This window comes from Oryctolagus cuniculus, chromosome 15 (assembly GCF_051225735.1).
Source record: "Oryctolagus cuniculus isolate XC-2025 breed Fujian yellow rabbit chromosome 15, ASM5122573v1, whole genome shotgun sequence".
In the NCBI taxonomy this organism is placed as follows: Eukaryota; Metazoa; Chordata; class Mammalia; order Lagomorpha; family Leporidae; genus Oryctolagus; species Oryctolagus cuniculus.
Genome location: NC_142881.1, coordinates 15258149 through 15274493, shown reverse-complemented (window position 1 = coordinate 15274493; position 16345 = coordinate 15258149). Strand labels below are relative to the sequence as shown.

General features: G+C 40.8%; 1 protein-coding gene across 11 annotated transcripts in view; it reads left to right on the top strand.

Moving 5' to 3' along the window:
* TRUB1 (TruB pseudouridine synthase family member 1) overlaps positions 1-16345 on the top strand; it is an 89327-nt gene that overhangs the window by 36642 nt on the left and 36340 nt on the right. For 9 of the 11 annotated variants that reach the window (XR_016221937.1, XR_016221935.1, XM_089314262.1 and 6 more), the window contains 3 exons: positions 589-670; positions 10610-10682; positions 13613-13752. Coding sequence is in view for 8 of the 11 variants with exons in the window: in XM_089314262.1 (XP_089170388.1) it covers positions 589-670; positions 10610-10682; positions 13613-13752 (295 nt within the window). In the remaining 3 variants the exon portion in view is untranslated. The remainder of the gene's footprint in view (positions 1-588; positions 671-10609; positions 10683-13612; positions 13753-16345) is intronic. The other 2 variants (XR_016221936.1, XM_089314263.1) reach the window with 2 other exon arrangements.

Sequence of the window (16345 nt, the reverse complement as noted above, 5' to 3'; positions counted from 1 at the left end):
CTTTCAGAGAACTTAAATATCAATTTCTCTTTATTAAGAAAATATATTTAATTGTCAAGTGCATTACTTCTGCTATATGAGTTTAACTCATTTTCTCATATAAGCTCTTGTTTAAATTTGTGATCTAGTTACTAAGATTTGTCTTAGTATTTCATATAAAAAGTAAAAGATTGTCTTATTTAAAATTGATTTTAATTGTGTGTGTGGTAAAATTACTGAATGTTATCAGAGTTTATGGTACTATTCTCAGTACTCTTGAGTATATCTGAAAATTTTTCTTAAAAATGAGATATCATAAAAGTGGTTTTAGGAATTTGTTTCCAATAGCAGTATGTTTATAAACCATAATTACCAACAAAATCAGATTTTTCTTTCTCATGTTGGCTGGTGTGAGAAGTTTGTGCATGTTTTTCCATTTACACAAGTGCTTCCCACATATCAGAAACTAACAAACTGATATGTTCACCTTCATTTTGTGTCAGGGTGGTCATAAAATTTTATATCAACTTGTAAAGATCTGTATAAACAAGCGTGACTGTTTTTCTTTACCTCGTGGCCCATTTTTGTCCCCTGTTTCTCTTCTTGTAGAGGTATGTTGCTGTTGGAGAACTGGGGAGAGCCACTGACACCTTAGATTCTACAGGGAAAATAACAGAAGTAAAACCTTACGGTAAGAAGTTCGTTTAACATAGTCTTTCTTTTTTAACATTTAAAGAAAGCTTCTGTGAATGCAAAATTTTAAAACCAAATTCTTGCCTGACAGTATCACTGATTTTATTTCTAAGTAATTTCTTTAAGAAGACTGCAACTTGTTTATCACAGTGTTGCTTACTTGGTATGAGTTTATGAATAAAGATTTATGATTGTTTCTTTTCTTAGAATAAGTTTCTTTAATGTTAAGAATTGTTCTTTTGTAACCAATATTTAGGATATTTTCCCTAGAAAATGAGACAAAGCAGCACTAGTTAGATTTTGCCTGTTTCTTGCCATTTTTAAATTTTTTAAAGGTTTATTTATTTATTTGAAAGAGAGGGGAAGAAACAGATCATCCATCTGCTGCTTTACTCCCCAAATGGCTGAAACAGTCAGATCTGGGCCAGGCCAAAGTCAAGAGCCAAGAATTCTATCCCGGTCTCATGTGGGTAGCAGCGGCCCAAGTACTTGGGCTGTTTTTTTCTGCCTTCCTTGGTGCGTTAGCAGGGAGCTGGGTCAGGAGCAGAGCCCCTGGGACTCTGGCTGACATGGGAAGACTGCATTGCAAATGACAGCTTAACCTGCTGTGCCACAGTGCTGGCCCAGTTTTGTTTTTAAACAATTACTTTTCAGCTGTTGAAGTAAATGTGCCAGGTTTAGTTATTGCTTAAAACTCATGATGGTCTCATGCTTTTGGGGTAAAAAAAGCTGTTTCTCTGGAAGTAAAGCGGAAGTCACTGGGGCCCACCTTCATTTTTTACCATTCACTACTTTGGGAAAGGATGGAGGAATGAAATGGTCTCCTAGCAACTCTGACAGAGCTTATGCTATTTATAATGTAGCAGTTGCAGTTTTGTAAGTCAGTTCACCTGCATTATTTTGTCACCAGTTGTGAATTATTTGTAGGCTTTCTGGTTTTCCCCCATGCTTAATGTCATCTTTTGTAATTTAGCTGTAGGTAGTCGAGTTTCTGGCCTCCCTGTGTTTTCGTGTTGATTGTCATTATGTATTACACATTGCCCCAATAGTAAAACCAATCTTTTCCTTGTTAATAATAGCTTCACTTCTCCTATTAACTTCTTCTGTTTATATGTAGCTTAGTATCTTGCTTGATTAATCAAGCAACATAGTAAAAAGAAAAAGCACTGATTTATTTCAATTCCTTTAAAATACAGATGTTGAATTATCCTTGAAGTTATTATTAGTAAATAATAATGGACCCTCACTTAATTGAAACCCAAATATAACTAGAAGGCTTTTAAAATATATTTATCTGTTTATTTTATTTGAAAGACAGAGAGTCAGAAGATCTGCCATTTGCTGGTTCATTTCCCAAATGCTCCGAACAGCCAGGACTGGGCCGGGCCAAAGTCAGGAGCCTGGAACTGAGTGTGGTTCTTCCATGTGGGAGGCAGCGACCCAAATTATTAAATCATCTCCTGCTGCTTCCCAAGGTGTGCATAGTTAGGAAAGCATAATTGGAAGGTAGGATTCAGGCCAGGCGCCCTGCTGTGTAATACAGGCATCCCAAGTATCTTCTAAAGTGCCACAGCAAACATCTTTCCTATGACCAGTATCTAATATTCCACCTCTACTTTCCCACAGTAAAATTCAGGGATCTCTCACCTGCTCACATGTATTTTTTTAAGATTTATTTATTTATTTGAAAGTCAGACTTACACAGAAAGAGAAGGAAAGGCAGAGAGAGAGAGAGAGGGAAAGGGAGGGAGGGAGGGAGAGAGGGAGAGAGGGAGGGAGGGAGGAGTGTCTTTCATCTTCTGGTTTGCTTGCCAATTGGCCACAATGGCTGGAGCTGCACCTATTCGAAGCCAGGAGCCAGGAGCTTCTTCCAGGTCTCCCACGCAGGTGCAGGGGCCCAAGGCCTTGAGCCATCTTCTACTGCTTTCCCAGGCCATAGGAGAGAGCTAGAACAGAAGTGGAGCAGCCAGGACACGAACCGGTGCCCATATGGGATGCTGGCACTGCAGGCGGCTGCTTTACCCCCTACGCCACAGTACCAGCCCCACTGACATGTATTTTTAAAACTAAAAATACTGCAATAATGAAATATAAAAAAGATATAAAATTAATTTTTAATAAAAAGATACATTGATATTTGGATTTACAGATATTACTATACTAAAAGTCTTCATAAAATAGTCTTTTTATACTTATCCATAAATTGCTTTGAAAGCTGTTAGTAGAAATGCAGACTGCAATGTTGTATGGTATTAATGATTCATTACTTGACAATTCTAAAATGGGATAAAATAGTTCACGTTTAAATGTAGAATGGAATCAGAGTCTAGCCCTGGGTAATTATAAGCAGGCCTTTCACCTCCTTGAATATCTGCCATGCATCCAGAAGCCAGGCAGCACACAGGACGATTCCCCATTGTGTCCCCTGATTCTGCACAGAGCAGGACGTCAGCCATCCTTGGTCCCCACCCACTGAAGGCCACAGGAACTGCCACCCCACCCAGTCACTGAAACAACCCAGAATGTAGTTCTTAATTGACCCTTTGCGAGCCTCTGACACTGGATAACTAAGGCAACTTTCAGCCTGTGTCTGCTGGAGGCTCTTAGGTCATCTTGTCCTGTCTTGAAATGCTATTTTTAGCTGTTGTTCCAAACGGCTGAAGCAGCTTTGAGGAGTAAGAGAACGTGTCTCTGGCTTCGTCTCACAGTGGGGATTTGCAGGACGCTTCCCTTTGCTCTCTGTCGCGGCTCCGTGTTACTCCTGAGCAATGTTCTTCACTGTGTGCAAATGTGCGTTAGCGTCTCAGTCTCTTAAGCTAAAGGGCTGTGACCCTACCTCCCTGTGACCTGGATGGAACATGTGGCATATAGAATAGGGCAGTTAGAGTGTGAGTAGGTCAGACTGGAGCACAGGTCTTTTCAGGTGGGTCCTAGGGAAGACAGAGTCTTTGCCCCTTCTGCTCCTTTCTCGCCTGAGCCTGAGCACTGAGTGTCCAGTACCATTGGGTACTGGTCTCTGATGACAGCGGCTTTCGTGTGCTCTTCTGTTCTCCACTGAGCTTAGGACACTCAGGCTGTACCTCTCCCAGCTACATGTAGGCCAAGCTTTTGGGAAGGCCTGACTGCTCCTCTGTCCTTCCTGAGACAAGAAATGTGAAAGGGAAGAGGTTTCTCCTGTGAATTCTCTGTTCTAAACAGCACCACCTTTTAGTTTGGAGAATGCCAGGATGTCACCAAGATTTTCTCAAATGCATGAACCTGGTCTATATGCCAGGAGTGGCTCCTCTTGGACTGTGTGTGGTTTGCCTGCCATTGCTTCAGAGGCTCATCCTGGAGAGAGCTAAAGAGGTGAATTGGGTCTCAGATTGTGATTTGCATAAATTTGCAATCTTCTTATAGTGCTGGTTTTTGTGTTTGAACTTTTCTTATTATAAAGTATTTCATAAATAAAAGTCAACAGAAAATATTTGTACAGTTCAATGGGTTGTCACAGAGCAGACATCACAGAGCTACCGGTACCTTGTCAAGAAATGGCAGATTCCTAGAAATCCTTCTTCTGCCCCATCCTGGACCCTACTCTGCTCTTCTCCAAAGATAACTTAGTCTAACTTCAACCATGTCAGTTCTCACTCTGTGGTATAACTGAGTATTTTTGTAGTTAATGTAAAGATATTAAACAGTATGTGTCCTTTTGTCTGTGGATTCTCCCACTTGTATTTGTGTTCATCCATGTTGTTCCATGTATTAGTTCTTTGAATGTTTTATTACTATGTAGTGTGCCAGTGTGAATACACACATACATGCACACATGCATAAATATACATGCACACGTACTGTTCTATTGATAGACATCTGGGTTGTACCTAGTTTGGTGCTTTATGAATAAAGCTGCAAAGTATATTTTGTACCTGTCTTTTGATAGACACCTGTATTCATCTTTCTTGGGTGTATATTCAAGAAGAATTACTGGGCCATTGAGTAGGTGTATATTTAACTGTGCTGGAAATCATAAGTTTTCTGAAGCGGTTGTGTAACTTTATGTTTCCACCAGCAATGTGTGAGTTCCACATGTTCCGCATCTTGAGCTGCACATCAAATTAAGAGTGCTTTTCATTTTGGCCATTCTGATGAGTAGTGCAGTAGTACTTGTGGTTTTAATTTGATTACTAATGAAATTCAGCACTTTATCATGTTTTCTGACTCATTAGCCGTCTTTTGTGTTCTGACCAGGTGTCTTGCCCACTTTTATTTTTTTTCTTTCCCTATTGAGTTGCTTTTTTTTGTTGTTGATTTGTTTGATCTCTTTATGAGATGATGTGTGTGCCTCTTTGGTTGTGTGCATTGGTTGCCTTTTTTCCTCTCCTAATTGTGTCTTTGAAATATAGACAGTTTATCAAGTCTTTTCTTTTATCATTAGTACTTTTGATATCCTGTTTTGGATAACTGCCCATAGCATGAAGATATTTTCCTATATTTTAGAAGCTTTTATTTTTAAAAAGATTTATTTATTTATTTATTTGACAAGTAGGGTGTTGGGGGTGAGGATAGGGGAAGGGAGAAGAGAGAGACAGAGAGAATGAGGTCTTCCATTTGCTGGTTCACTCCCCAAATGGTTGTAATGGCTGAGGCTGGTAGAGGCTGAAGCCAGGAGCTCAGGACTCCATCTGGGTCTCCCACATGCTAGCAGGGACCCACGTATTTGGACTATCATTCACTGCTTTCCCAGGCACATTCGCAGGAATCTAAATGGAAGCAGAGCACCTGAAACTTGGATCAGCACTCTGATATGCATGCTGGCGCCACAAGCATTAGCTTAGCCTACTATACCACAACACTGGCCCCCCCCCCCTTTTTTTTTTGTCAAGAGAGAAAAGAGATGAAAGAGAGAGATAGAGAGAGAGAGGGAGAAACAGACAGACAGATTGCATGTGCAATCCTCCATTTTTTCCTACAGGGATATTCCATTTTCTTAGCATTTTCCTCCAATAATCTACGTTGCTTGCTTTGCCACAAATCAAACACCATTTAGATATAGGTTTTTTGGAATTTGTTTTGTTATATTGGTCAGTTTGTCTATCATTATGTTAGCACCAAACTGTCTTAATGGCTGTAGTTTAAGACTGAGTCATTTTTCTCCCCAGGAACCTTTTATTTAAGGTGTACAAACTTCATGCATTTCATAAATATGACTTTAGGAACATAGTGATTCTTCCCACCATAACCACCCTCCCACCTGCTCTCCCACCTTTCTTCTTTCCTCTCCTATTCTCATTCTTATTTTTTACTAAAGTCTATTTTCAATTAACTTCATAAACAGAAGATTAACTCTATACTAAGTAAAAAGTTCAGCAAATAGTATAAAAAAAAAACCCCTGTTCTTCAACAGTTTCATGATTTCTCTTTTGATTTCTTCTGTGATCCACTGCTTTCTACCGTATTTTTTATTTATTCTATTGAGTTATTCATTTCAAGTATTTGGTTTTGATTTCTCTTTGAAATCTCAGTTTCATGGGAAACATTTTCATTTATGTCATGTACAGATTTCTTTAGTTCATGAATTTGGTTCTGATTACTTCTAAGTAATCCTGTGATCAATTTTTGAATTCTGTTTCTGGCCTTTCATCAGTTGATTCATCCTCACATTCTAGTATTGATGTGTTGTGTTCTTTTGGGGACATCATACCGTCTTCCTTGCTCTTGTTTCTTGAGTTGCTGCATTTATTATTAGGTATTTGTGATAATACATGTTGTTTTTTAGTTTTTCCTTGTGATGGCTTTTATCTTTGGAATCTGCCTCTGCGGATTAGTGGAGTGTCTGCTCTTTCAGTGAATACCCAGAGGCGTGTGCAGGGTGGGGTCAGGGAGCTCTGTTCAGTGCTCCAGGGTGTGGGGAGTTGCCCAAGATGATACCCAAGTTGGGCTTGGTAAATCTCTCTCTCTCTCTTTTAAATCAGATGGGAGGTTTGTTCTCATGTGTTGGTGTATTCTCACGCTCACCTCCCCTCCTCCAAGGAGACCAATGCCTGGTCCCCAACCCCAGTGGGTATAATATTCATTCATGCTGCCACAAGTACCACAAATAGGATCTGTGTAGTACTCAGTGTGAACACAGGTGCTGCAGCAATGATCCTCCCCAGGCAATTAGAGAGCCCTGAATGTGTGGAGCCACCCACAGTGACTGCCCGAAGACCCAGCCACACCCTTTGTCCTCCCACACAGCCACAGTGTTTTCACAGTCCCAGCACACAAGGCTCGCACAGTCACAAGCATCCAGTCCCTGTCAGTTCCTCCAGCCAGACTTAGGCATCTCCTCTTGGCTGGTTACTGGGCATGTGGAAACCAGGGGGGACAGCTGTTACGTATGTACAAAATGGCACCCGCCCCTTGTCAGCTAGTTACAGGATGCCAGTGCCAGGTGGTCGAGTTGACAGAAACATGGCCCCCATTTTTTTCCATCTAGGTTGGCAGGTATATTGTCCTCCACCAGGGCTCCAAGCCAGACTCATGCCATGCTCTTCCCGCAGCTTTATTGCCAGTGGCTTGGGCTGCTGCAGTCTGGCCTCACCTCTCTCTCCAAGCTGGTGCTGAGGCTCTTGGCTGCTAAGGTCTGGAGTTGTGTGTGTCCACACCCTCTACGTAGATCCACAGTGTTCCTCTAATGTACATGGAATTTCCTGTGCTGTTTTTTCCCTAACTCTTCCCTGAAATTGTACTCTCTTCACATTTTTTTTTAAAAACTATCTTCCCCTAGACTAGAGCAGTAAGCTCCCTCCCTGTTCTGCCATCTTGGTCTCTCTGAGTCTTGATATCTAGAAGCACAGCTTGCTTTCTTTCAAGAATTGTACTTTCTACCTTTTTTGTCCTTAGCTTTCTAATGAAAACAATGAAGTTGACTTCTATTTATAATTTGCTGTGTTTTGTTTTGTTTTGTTTTTAATTATGAGCAGATATTGAATTCTAGCAAATTTTTTGGAGCCTATTGATTTTTTTTCCTTATGCAAATATCAAACTAACATTTTTGGATTAAATCCAACTTGGTTGTGATAAATTGTTGTATTTGGTTTACTAATACTGAGTTGAGGACTTTTGCATCTGTGTTTGTGGGTGAAACTACTCTTTATTATTTTCTTTCTCTCAATGTCCCTGAGTGGTTTTGATACCAAGATTCTGCTGAACTCATACGTTGAGGTGGGGATATTACCAGTTTTTTCTATGCTCTGGCAGAATTTCTGTCTGGTTGACATTATTTCTTTTTCTAATGTTTGGTGGCCTTTACTGGTAGGTGCATGTTGTGAAGTTTTCCTTGGTAGAAAGATTTTTCATTGTGGATTGGTTTTCTTGGCTAGCTTTCTTTGCTGGCTTTTCTGAGGTCTCTATTGAATGTCCCAGGGGTTCAGCGGAGTTTCTTCATTCTGAGTGGTTGAAATTCAAACATCTCCCAGCCATGTAAGAGCTTTGGTAGTTATTCCTTGGTTAATTTTGTGGAAACTCACTGTATAAATGTATGACTTAGAATTTATTCAGTCTCAGGGGACTCATGAAGCTCTTTCTTTGTGTAATTTCCTTGAATTCCCGCTGCCACTGCTCTCCAAATGCTGATCTGTGCTCAGTAATTTCACTGTGCTTTGTTTGGGATTCCCCCTCTCTGCCCTGCAGTCAAGAGAGCCCCTCCAGGCGAAGGCACATGTTATAGGGCTTACCTGTGTATTTCCCTTCTCCAGGGATTATAGTCCTTGCTGCCTGTTGTCTAATATCTAAAAACAGTTGCTTAATATATTTGATCCAGCTTAATAGCTGCCTGTTGTGGTAGAACTTGTTGAGTAATGTTACTGTATTATAGTCAAGTATTGCTTTTAACTATTTCATATTGGTTTTCACTCTTTAGTTAAGTACCAATTACCATGTTGTATGTTCACTGGAAAAATCAATAAAACTTAAGCAAATAGTGATCTTAAAGATATTGCAATGAATGCCGGCACATTGATTGTTTATTAATTTACTAAACAAAGAATAATTACCCAAATCCTATGACACTTGTTTCATACCTATCTTGTTTTACTACCTATACTTTTGGCTAGCCTCTGGATATACTTGTTGTAGTGATTTTATTCTCCATGTCTTTTAAAATCCTTTGGGGATAAAGTCTTTATTCATATATCTTAGGGACAATTATTATTATTTGGATTGGAATAATACAGTGTTTCAGATATGCCAGCATTCTGCACTAGCTTCTCACGCACCACAAGCTTTGCTTTCACTGTAAAATAACTTGCTATGTAGGCTTTTTGTCTGGTGGTTCAAACATCAGATGAATGATTGGCCTAGGTGACTTCTAAATCCCCTTCAACCTTGAGATCCCATTATTCCTCAGCAAATTAGATTCAGCAAGAATGACTTGAGTGCCGTCTTAACAGTGTATGTTATAGAAGAAGAAAAACTGTCTTTGCCTTTGTGGAGCTCAGAATTCCATTGGTGAGATAATATCAACACACATACACACATACACACACATTAATTAAAAATTATATATGGTTAATTGCAGAGTGAACAATATGCATCAGTGCCTGAGATGTGAGGTCAGAGTCAACATGGCAGAAGTAGAATGAGAAAGAATACATCTTGTCATCCTGTGTGTATGTGTATTGTGTGAGGCTATGGAGCTATCAGTAAAAGTGAGCCTTGGAAGAAGGACAAAACAGCACATATTTGCAGGAATGCCAGTAAAGAGACTGGCCTAGTAAAAGTTGAAAGCTGTTTGTTCTTGTTTTTAAAATGTGGCTAAAATATGAACTATTGCATTTTTATCAGCAATGGCATTTCTTTGAGCAAGAGCCAGTGTGGTGGAAGCAATGTCTGTGTAGATTTGGAAATCTTAGACTTGCATAATTAAGGCACCACCAACGATTATAGGTTGAACTAAGCATTTTTCATGGAAAAATCCTCATCCATGTCATGAGCTACATCTGTTTGAGGAACAGTATGAACAGAAGAGCCACCCCCAGATCTGTGTTTTTGGAGCTCTGCTAGGTTTTGAAAACAGTCTTGTGTTTTATAGCTTTTCTCTGATTGGGTTTAATAGGTTCTAGTCTTTTCTTTTTGTTTACTTTCTAAGGGTCACAATCACATTGAAGTTAAAATTGTCTGTGTTGACAGTGAAATCTGAGCACAGTAGTCGATACTGTCTCTTAGTAGGTATTACGGTGTTAGAACAGTAACTCAAAGCACACTAATGATTCTTTGTTTAATATTGTTCAAGTAAGATCAGACATATATATTTCAGAATAAAGAATTTAAGTAAATTCCCTAGAAAATGGTCAATGCCCTGTGATTTCTTCCCATTGACTTTGACCTAAACAACTTTCAGAATGTTTCTGATGTAGATTTTTATTATATGTGAGTGCTAATCTGTAAATATGAAAAGCCCAAATACTAAATTTCAATGTGTCCTAGTTTTGTTTTTAAAATTATAGAACAGTACTTTAATATTGCATCATTTCATTTGAAAGAGAACCAAACAGAAGTAAAAAATATAAATAAGTGACAGATATTAAAATCTTTATTCATGCAAATTTCCCAAAATCATTGTTTAAAAAATCTGTTGTAAGCATGCTAAAATCTTTGTTGTGTATATTCTTTCTTCATGTTGGCTTGTTTTCAGTGCTGACTGAGAGTATTCATTTACAAGAAGAGGGATGGACATTCAGCCTAGTGGTTATCACACTGCCTAAGCCATCACCTGTTGCCTCCCAGGGTACATATTAGCAGGATGCTGGAACTGGGAGTGAAGTCAAGACTTGAACCCAAGGCACTCAAATGCAAACATACCCACCCTGGAAGAATTTTTAAATGAATTTTTGGAGCTGTTAGTGCTATAAAAATAGCATGTATACTTCTGTGATTGTTTTGTTGTCACCTTTTTTGTTGTTCACTTTGGCAGATAAAATAACACAAGAAGATATTGAAAGCATTCTACAAAAGTTTACTGGGAACATAATGCAAGTACCCCCCCTGTAAGTTCAATTATTGAATCTGGATAAATATTTTCTTTTCCAGTGGCTAGTAACATCGCTCAAATAAATGGGCTTCCCTTTACGATATGATGAGGCAGGTTTTCATCATAACAATCAGAACATATCATCATCATAACAAATGATCAAGTAAAGATGAGCCTCATTTATTTCTCTTAAATGTTTATGTATTTTCATCTGCTTAAAAGGCTGGACCAGGCCCAAGTCAGGAGTTCAGAGCTTCATCTGGGTCTCCCATGTGTGTAGCAGGGGCCCAAGCGTCTGAGCCATCATCTGCTACTCTTCAAGCTGTGCGTTCACAGGAAGTTGGATTGGAAGCAGAGTGGCCTGGACTTGAATCAGAACCCTGATATGGGATGCAGGCATCCCAAGTAGCAGCTTAACCCTTTGCGTCACAGTGCCCACCCTGGTGAGCCCAATTTAGACAGGCTTATGGAGCTTCTTACACTCTGAAAGGTAGCAGGATGTGGTCTTCTCTGTCCTCAGCTGTTGCCACAGTCCGACATCTGTGCAAACCCATAGTGCATTAGCTTTTCTGATTCTGTTTATAGACATCAGGACAGTTCTGGAGCTCAGAGATGCCACTCTTCCTAGAATTGCTATGACAGGACCAGTCCAGTCTGATAAAGGGATCGGAGTTTGATTTACAGACCAATGTGCCCTGCCTTTCAAGCAATTCTGGCTGAGAATTTTTTGTTTTGCTATTCTCAGCAGCAAATGAAACAGATGAGAGTTGTAACTTACTAAAAATATAATTGTGGGGCAGGTGCTATGGTGCAGTAGGTTAATCTTCTGCCTGTGGCGCCAGCATCCCATATGGGTGCTGGTGCTAGTCCCAGCTACTCTTCTTCTGATCCAGCTCTCTGCTATGGCCTGGGAAAGCAGTGGAAGATCACCCAAGACCTTGGGGGGCCCTGCACCCTTGTGGGAGACCCAGAAGAAGCTCCTGGCTCTTGGCTTTGGATTGGCCCAGCTGCAGCCATTGTAGCCATTTGGGGAGTGAACCAGTAGATGGAAGACCTTTCTTTCTGTCTCTCCCTTTCACTGTCTAACTCTACCTCTCAAATAAATAAATTAAAATATATATATATATATATGTGTATATATAGATGCATACATATATATTATATATAAATATATATAAAATTGTATTTCTTTACCACTTGCTTTATTTTGTTTGGGCTGCTATAACAAAACACCGTAAATGGGTTGACTTATGAGCAACAGCAATTTATTTCTCACAATTCTGGAGGCTGAGTCCAAGATCAGTACTGGCAGATCTGGTGTCTGGTGAGGGCCCACTGCCTATTAGAGGTACCCATGTGGTGGAAGGGAGAAAGGTGAAAAAGCCCCCTTAGTCCTCATAGATTCCTTTCCTGAGGGCTCTTCCAATGACCTGATCACCCCCCAAAGAAAAAGATTTAATTGAAAGAGTTACAGAGAGAGGTAGAGACAGAGAGAGAGGTCTTCCATCTGCTGGTTCACTGCCAGATGGCCACAATGGCCGGAGCTGTGCCAGTCCGAAGCCAGAAGCCAGGAGCCAGGAGCCTCTTCTGGGTCTCCCATGCAGGTACAGGGGCCAAAGGACTTGGGCCATCTTCCACTGCTTTCCCAGGCCGTAGCAGAGAGCTAGATCAGAAGAGGAGCAGCTGAGACTAGAACGGGTGCCCGTATGAGATGCCAGCACTTCAGACCAGGGCTTTAACCCACTGTGCCACAGCATCAGCTCCTGCACCACATGAATTTTGACGGAGATACCAACATGCAGACCCTGGCACCACTTTGCCATATTTTTGTGCACATTCTTATTTCAAGCAGATTGCTTGTTTTTAACAAATAGCTGAATGGCAACAGAATGTGTCAGGATTAGTTACTGAAAATTCTTTGGGAAATTACTTTCTATTTTAAAATCTTGATTTTTTACAAAAACATTGAAATATCAATGAGGAAATATATCATTGATGTCAAATGTAAAGATTTAAAATTTTTAGCAAGGCCTGCATAAACATATATTAGATCATTTAAAAAAATAAGCCTGTTTGGAGCTGTCACTGTGGCATAGTGGGTTAAGCTGCCACCTACAGTGCTGGCATCCCATATGGGCAGCAATTCAAGTCCTGGCTGCTCTACTTCCATCCAGCTCACTGCTTATGTGCCTAGGGAAGCAGCGGAAGATGGCTCAAGTGCTTGGGCTCCTGTACCCACGTAGGAGACCTGGATAAAGCTCCTGGCTCCTGGCTTCAGTCTGGCCCAGCCCTGGCCGTTGTGGCCATCTGAGAAGTGAACCAGCAGATGGAAGACTTCTCACTCTCTGCCTCTGCTTTTTCCTTTCTGTAACTCTACCTTTCAAATAAATAAACATTAAAAAATAAAATAAACTTATTCATAAGAACGGTTTTAGGATTATCTTTTTCTGTGATCCTCTCAAGGATTTTGTGATCTAATAAATTTTTTTCACATAAAGCTAAGATGTGTTAAGTAGATTATTTACTTACTAGCTTTTAAGAAGCATTATGATCATTTTATAGAAAAATTATTATTGTAAAATTAAATTGTTTCAAAAAATTACAGCAGAGGTTATTATGACCAGAAGATAGTGAGTTCCTTGTGTGCTTAACACAGAATGAGAATTAGTGAAGGCAAGATATAAATAGACAATCTCCAGGAAGGTTAAAATTGACAGCATTGCTCACTGAGTGCAAGAATGAGCTTGTATTAGCTTCCAGGATGTTTAGGAATTCTGTGCCTCTCTACATCATGGAATTGATTGGAAGAGAAACTAGTTCATTCTTAGAAGGAGTTTCCACTAAAGGGCTGCTTGTCATTCTTTCCATGCCGTAATCTGGAATTATTATTTCTCAATCTCTCGATTCTACCTTTCTCTTTTCCCCTTTTTCTCACTCTCTTACAAGCTATTCTGCATTAAAGAAAGATGGACAAAGACTTTCAACTTTGATGAAGAGAGGTGAAGTAGTAGAAGCAAAGCCTGCCAGGCCAGTTACTGTGTACAGCATCTCCCTTCAAAAATTCCAGCCACCATTTTTCACATTAGGTAAGATGGAGAAGTTTGAAATCGTTTGTCTTCCTATGTAATAGCCTTGGTTTTATTTTGGCTACTTTTGTGTGATTTCTGTGCATACTTAGGTTATTGGAGATTTTTTAAGAATTTGAATTTAAGGAAGGTTTGGGTTTGATAATGCACTTAATGAGATATCTACAGCTGTCTAGAGGTTCAGAAATGCCTTTTTAACTAGGCTGATTTTGTCATATTATGTTATCTTCCTATAAAGTTGGAAGTCACATGCTTAGATCTCTGTTGAGAAGAATAGGTAAGGAACACATATTTTCAAGGTTTTATATTTTATCTTAAAGATGCTTTTCCTCCTGTTTTGCTAGTACTTGGTATATTAGTTTTAGAATTAACATTAATTGGCACAGCTGCAGTGCTATAGTGGGCTAAGCCCCCGCCTGTGGCGTCAGTATCCCATATGGGTGCTGTTGCTAGTCCTGGCTGCTCCTCTTCTGATCCAGTTTTCTTTTTATGGCCTGGGAAAGTAGTAGAAGATGGCCCGAGTGCTTGGACCCCTGTACCTGCATAGGAGATCCAGAAAAGTCTCCTGGCTCCTGACTTCAGATTAGCCCAGCTCTGACAGTTGTGGCCAATTGAAGAGTGAACCAACAGATAGAAGACCTTTCTCTCTTTCTCTCCCTCTCTCTGTAACTGTACATCTCAGATAATTAAGATCTTTTTAAAAATTGACATTAATTTGTCCTTTGAAAACAAAACATTTTTAGTTTTTGGACAATAAATTCTTAAGACTGGACCATTCTTTGTCATCTGCAAGTTACTACTAAAGGTCTTGAAAATATGGAAAACTTGGGGTAAGGCAGAAATGTATTCTTAGACTCATGATCACATTTTTAAAAAAATTTATTTGACAGATAGAGTTAGACAATGAGAGAGAAAAACAGAGAGAAAGGTCTTCCTTCCGTTGGTTCACCCCCAAATGGCTAGTACGGCCGGCGAGCTGCGCCGATCCAAAGCCAGGAGCCAGGTGCTTCCTCTTGGTTTCCCATGTGGGTGCAGGGGCCCAAGCACTTGGGCCATCCTCCACTGCCTTCCCGGGCCACAGCAGAGAGCTGGACTGGAAGAGGAGCAACTGGGACTAGAACATGACGCCGACACCTCATGGTCACATTTAACTTATCAATTTGAATTCGTAATCCACATTTTTTTTTTTTTTTTTTTTGACAGGCAGAGTGGACAGTGAGAGAGAGAGACAGAGAGAAAGGTCTTCCTTTTGCCGTTGGTTCACCCTCCAATGGCTGCCGCGGCGGCGTGCTGCAGCCGCGCACCGCACTGATCCGATGGCAGGAGCCAGGTACTTATCCTGGTCTCCCATGGGGTGCAGGGTCCAAGCACTTGGGCCATCCTCCACTGCACTCCCGGGCCCCAGCAGAGGGCTGGCCTGGAAGAAGGGCAACCGGGACAGAATCCGGCACCCCAACCGGGACTAGAACCTGGTGTGCCAGCGCCGCAAGGTGGAGTCTTAGCCTAGTGAGCCGCGGCGCTGGCCATGTAATCCACATTTGAAATAAATTTAAGAACCTCCAAATTTGCTCTGTTGTTTGTAATGTTTTGGTCCTGCTGACTGCAGAAGGTTGTAGCTGAAGCCTGGAACATTTGCAGTTGTGAAGACTCAAAAATTGTATTTCTTCTTAACGCTGAGAAACCTTAATTTGATCCTCTTTTTTTTTTTATTATTTTTATTTATTTGAAAGGCAGAGTTACAGAGAGGCAGAGGAGAGAGAGAGAGAGAGAGAGAGAGAGAGAGAGAGAGAATGAGAGAGAGAGAATGAGAGAGAATCTTCCATTGTTCCATTGCTAGTTCACTCTGCATATGGCCACAACAGCCAGAGCTGAGCCAATCCAGAGCCAGGAGCTTCCTCCAGGTCTCCCACATGGGTGCAGGAGCCTAAGGACTTGGGCCATCTTCTACTGCTTTCCCAGGCCATAGCAGAGAGCTGGTTTGATCCTCCTAATTTCATGGTACATACTGAATAGAACACCCTTTAAAGATAATTTCCCTTGGGGCTGGCACTGTGGCACAGTAGGTTAAATTGCCTTCTGTGATGCTGGCATCCCATATGAGTGCTGGTTCCAGTCCTGGACACTCCACTTCCAATCGAGCTCCCTGCTAATGGTCTGGGAAAACAGCGGAAGATGGTCCAAGTGTTTGGACCCCTCAAACCCACATGGGAGACCCAGATGGAGTTCCTGGCTCTTGGCTCCTGGCTTCAGCCTGGCCCAGCCCTAGCCATTGCAGCCATTTGGAGAGTAAACCAGTGGGTAGAAACTCTGTCTCTGTCTCTCCCTGTGTCTCCCTGCTTTTCAAATAATAAATAAGTAAAAAATATTTTTAAAAAAGAAATAATTTTCCCAAACCTTTTTTTCCTAAGGTTTCTTGTTTTCCCCTCATTGGCATGATTTTTCAATGAATATTAAGTTCCTGCAGAATATGGTTTGTTTTTTTTTTTTTTTTTTTGACAGGCAGAGTGGACAGTGAGAGAGAGAGACAGAGAGAAAGGTCTTCCTTTGCCGTTGGTTCACCCTCCAATGGCCGCCGCGGCCGGCGCGCTGCGGC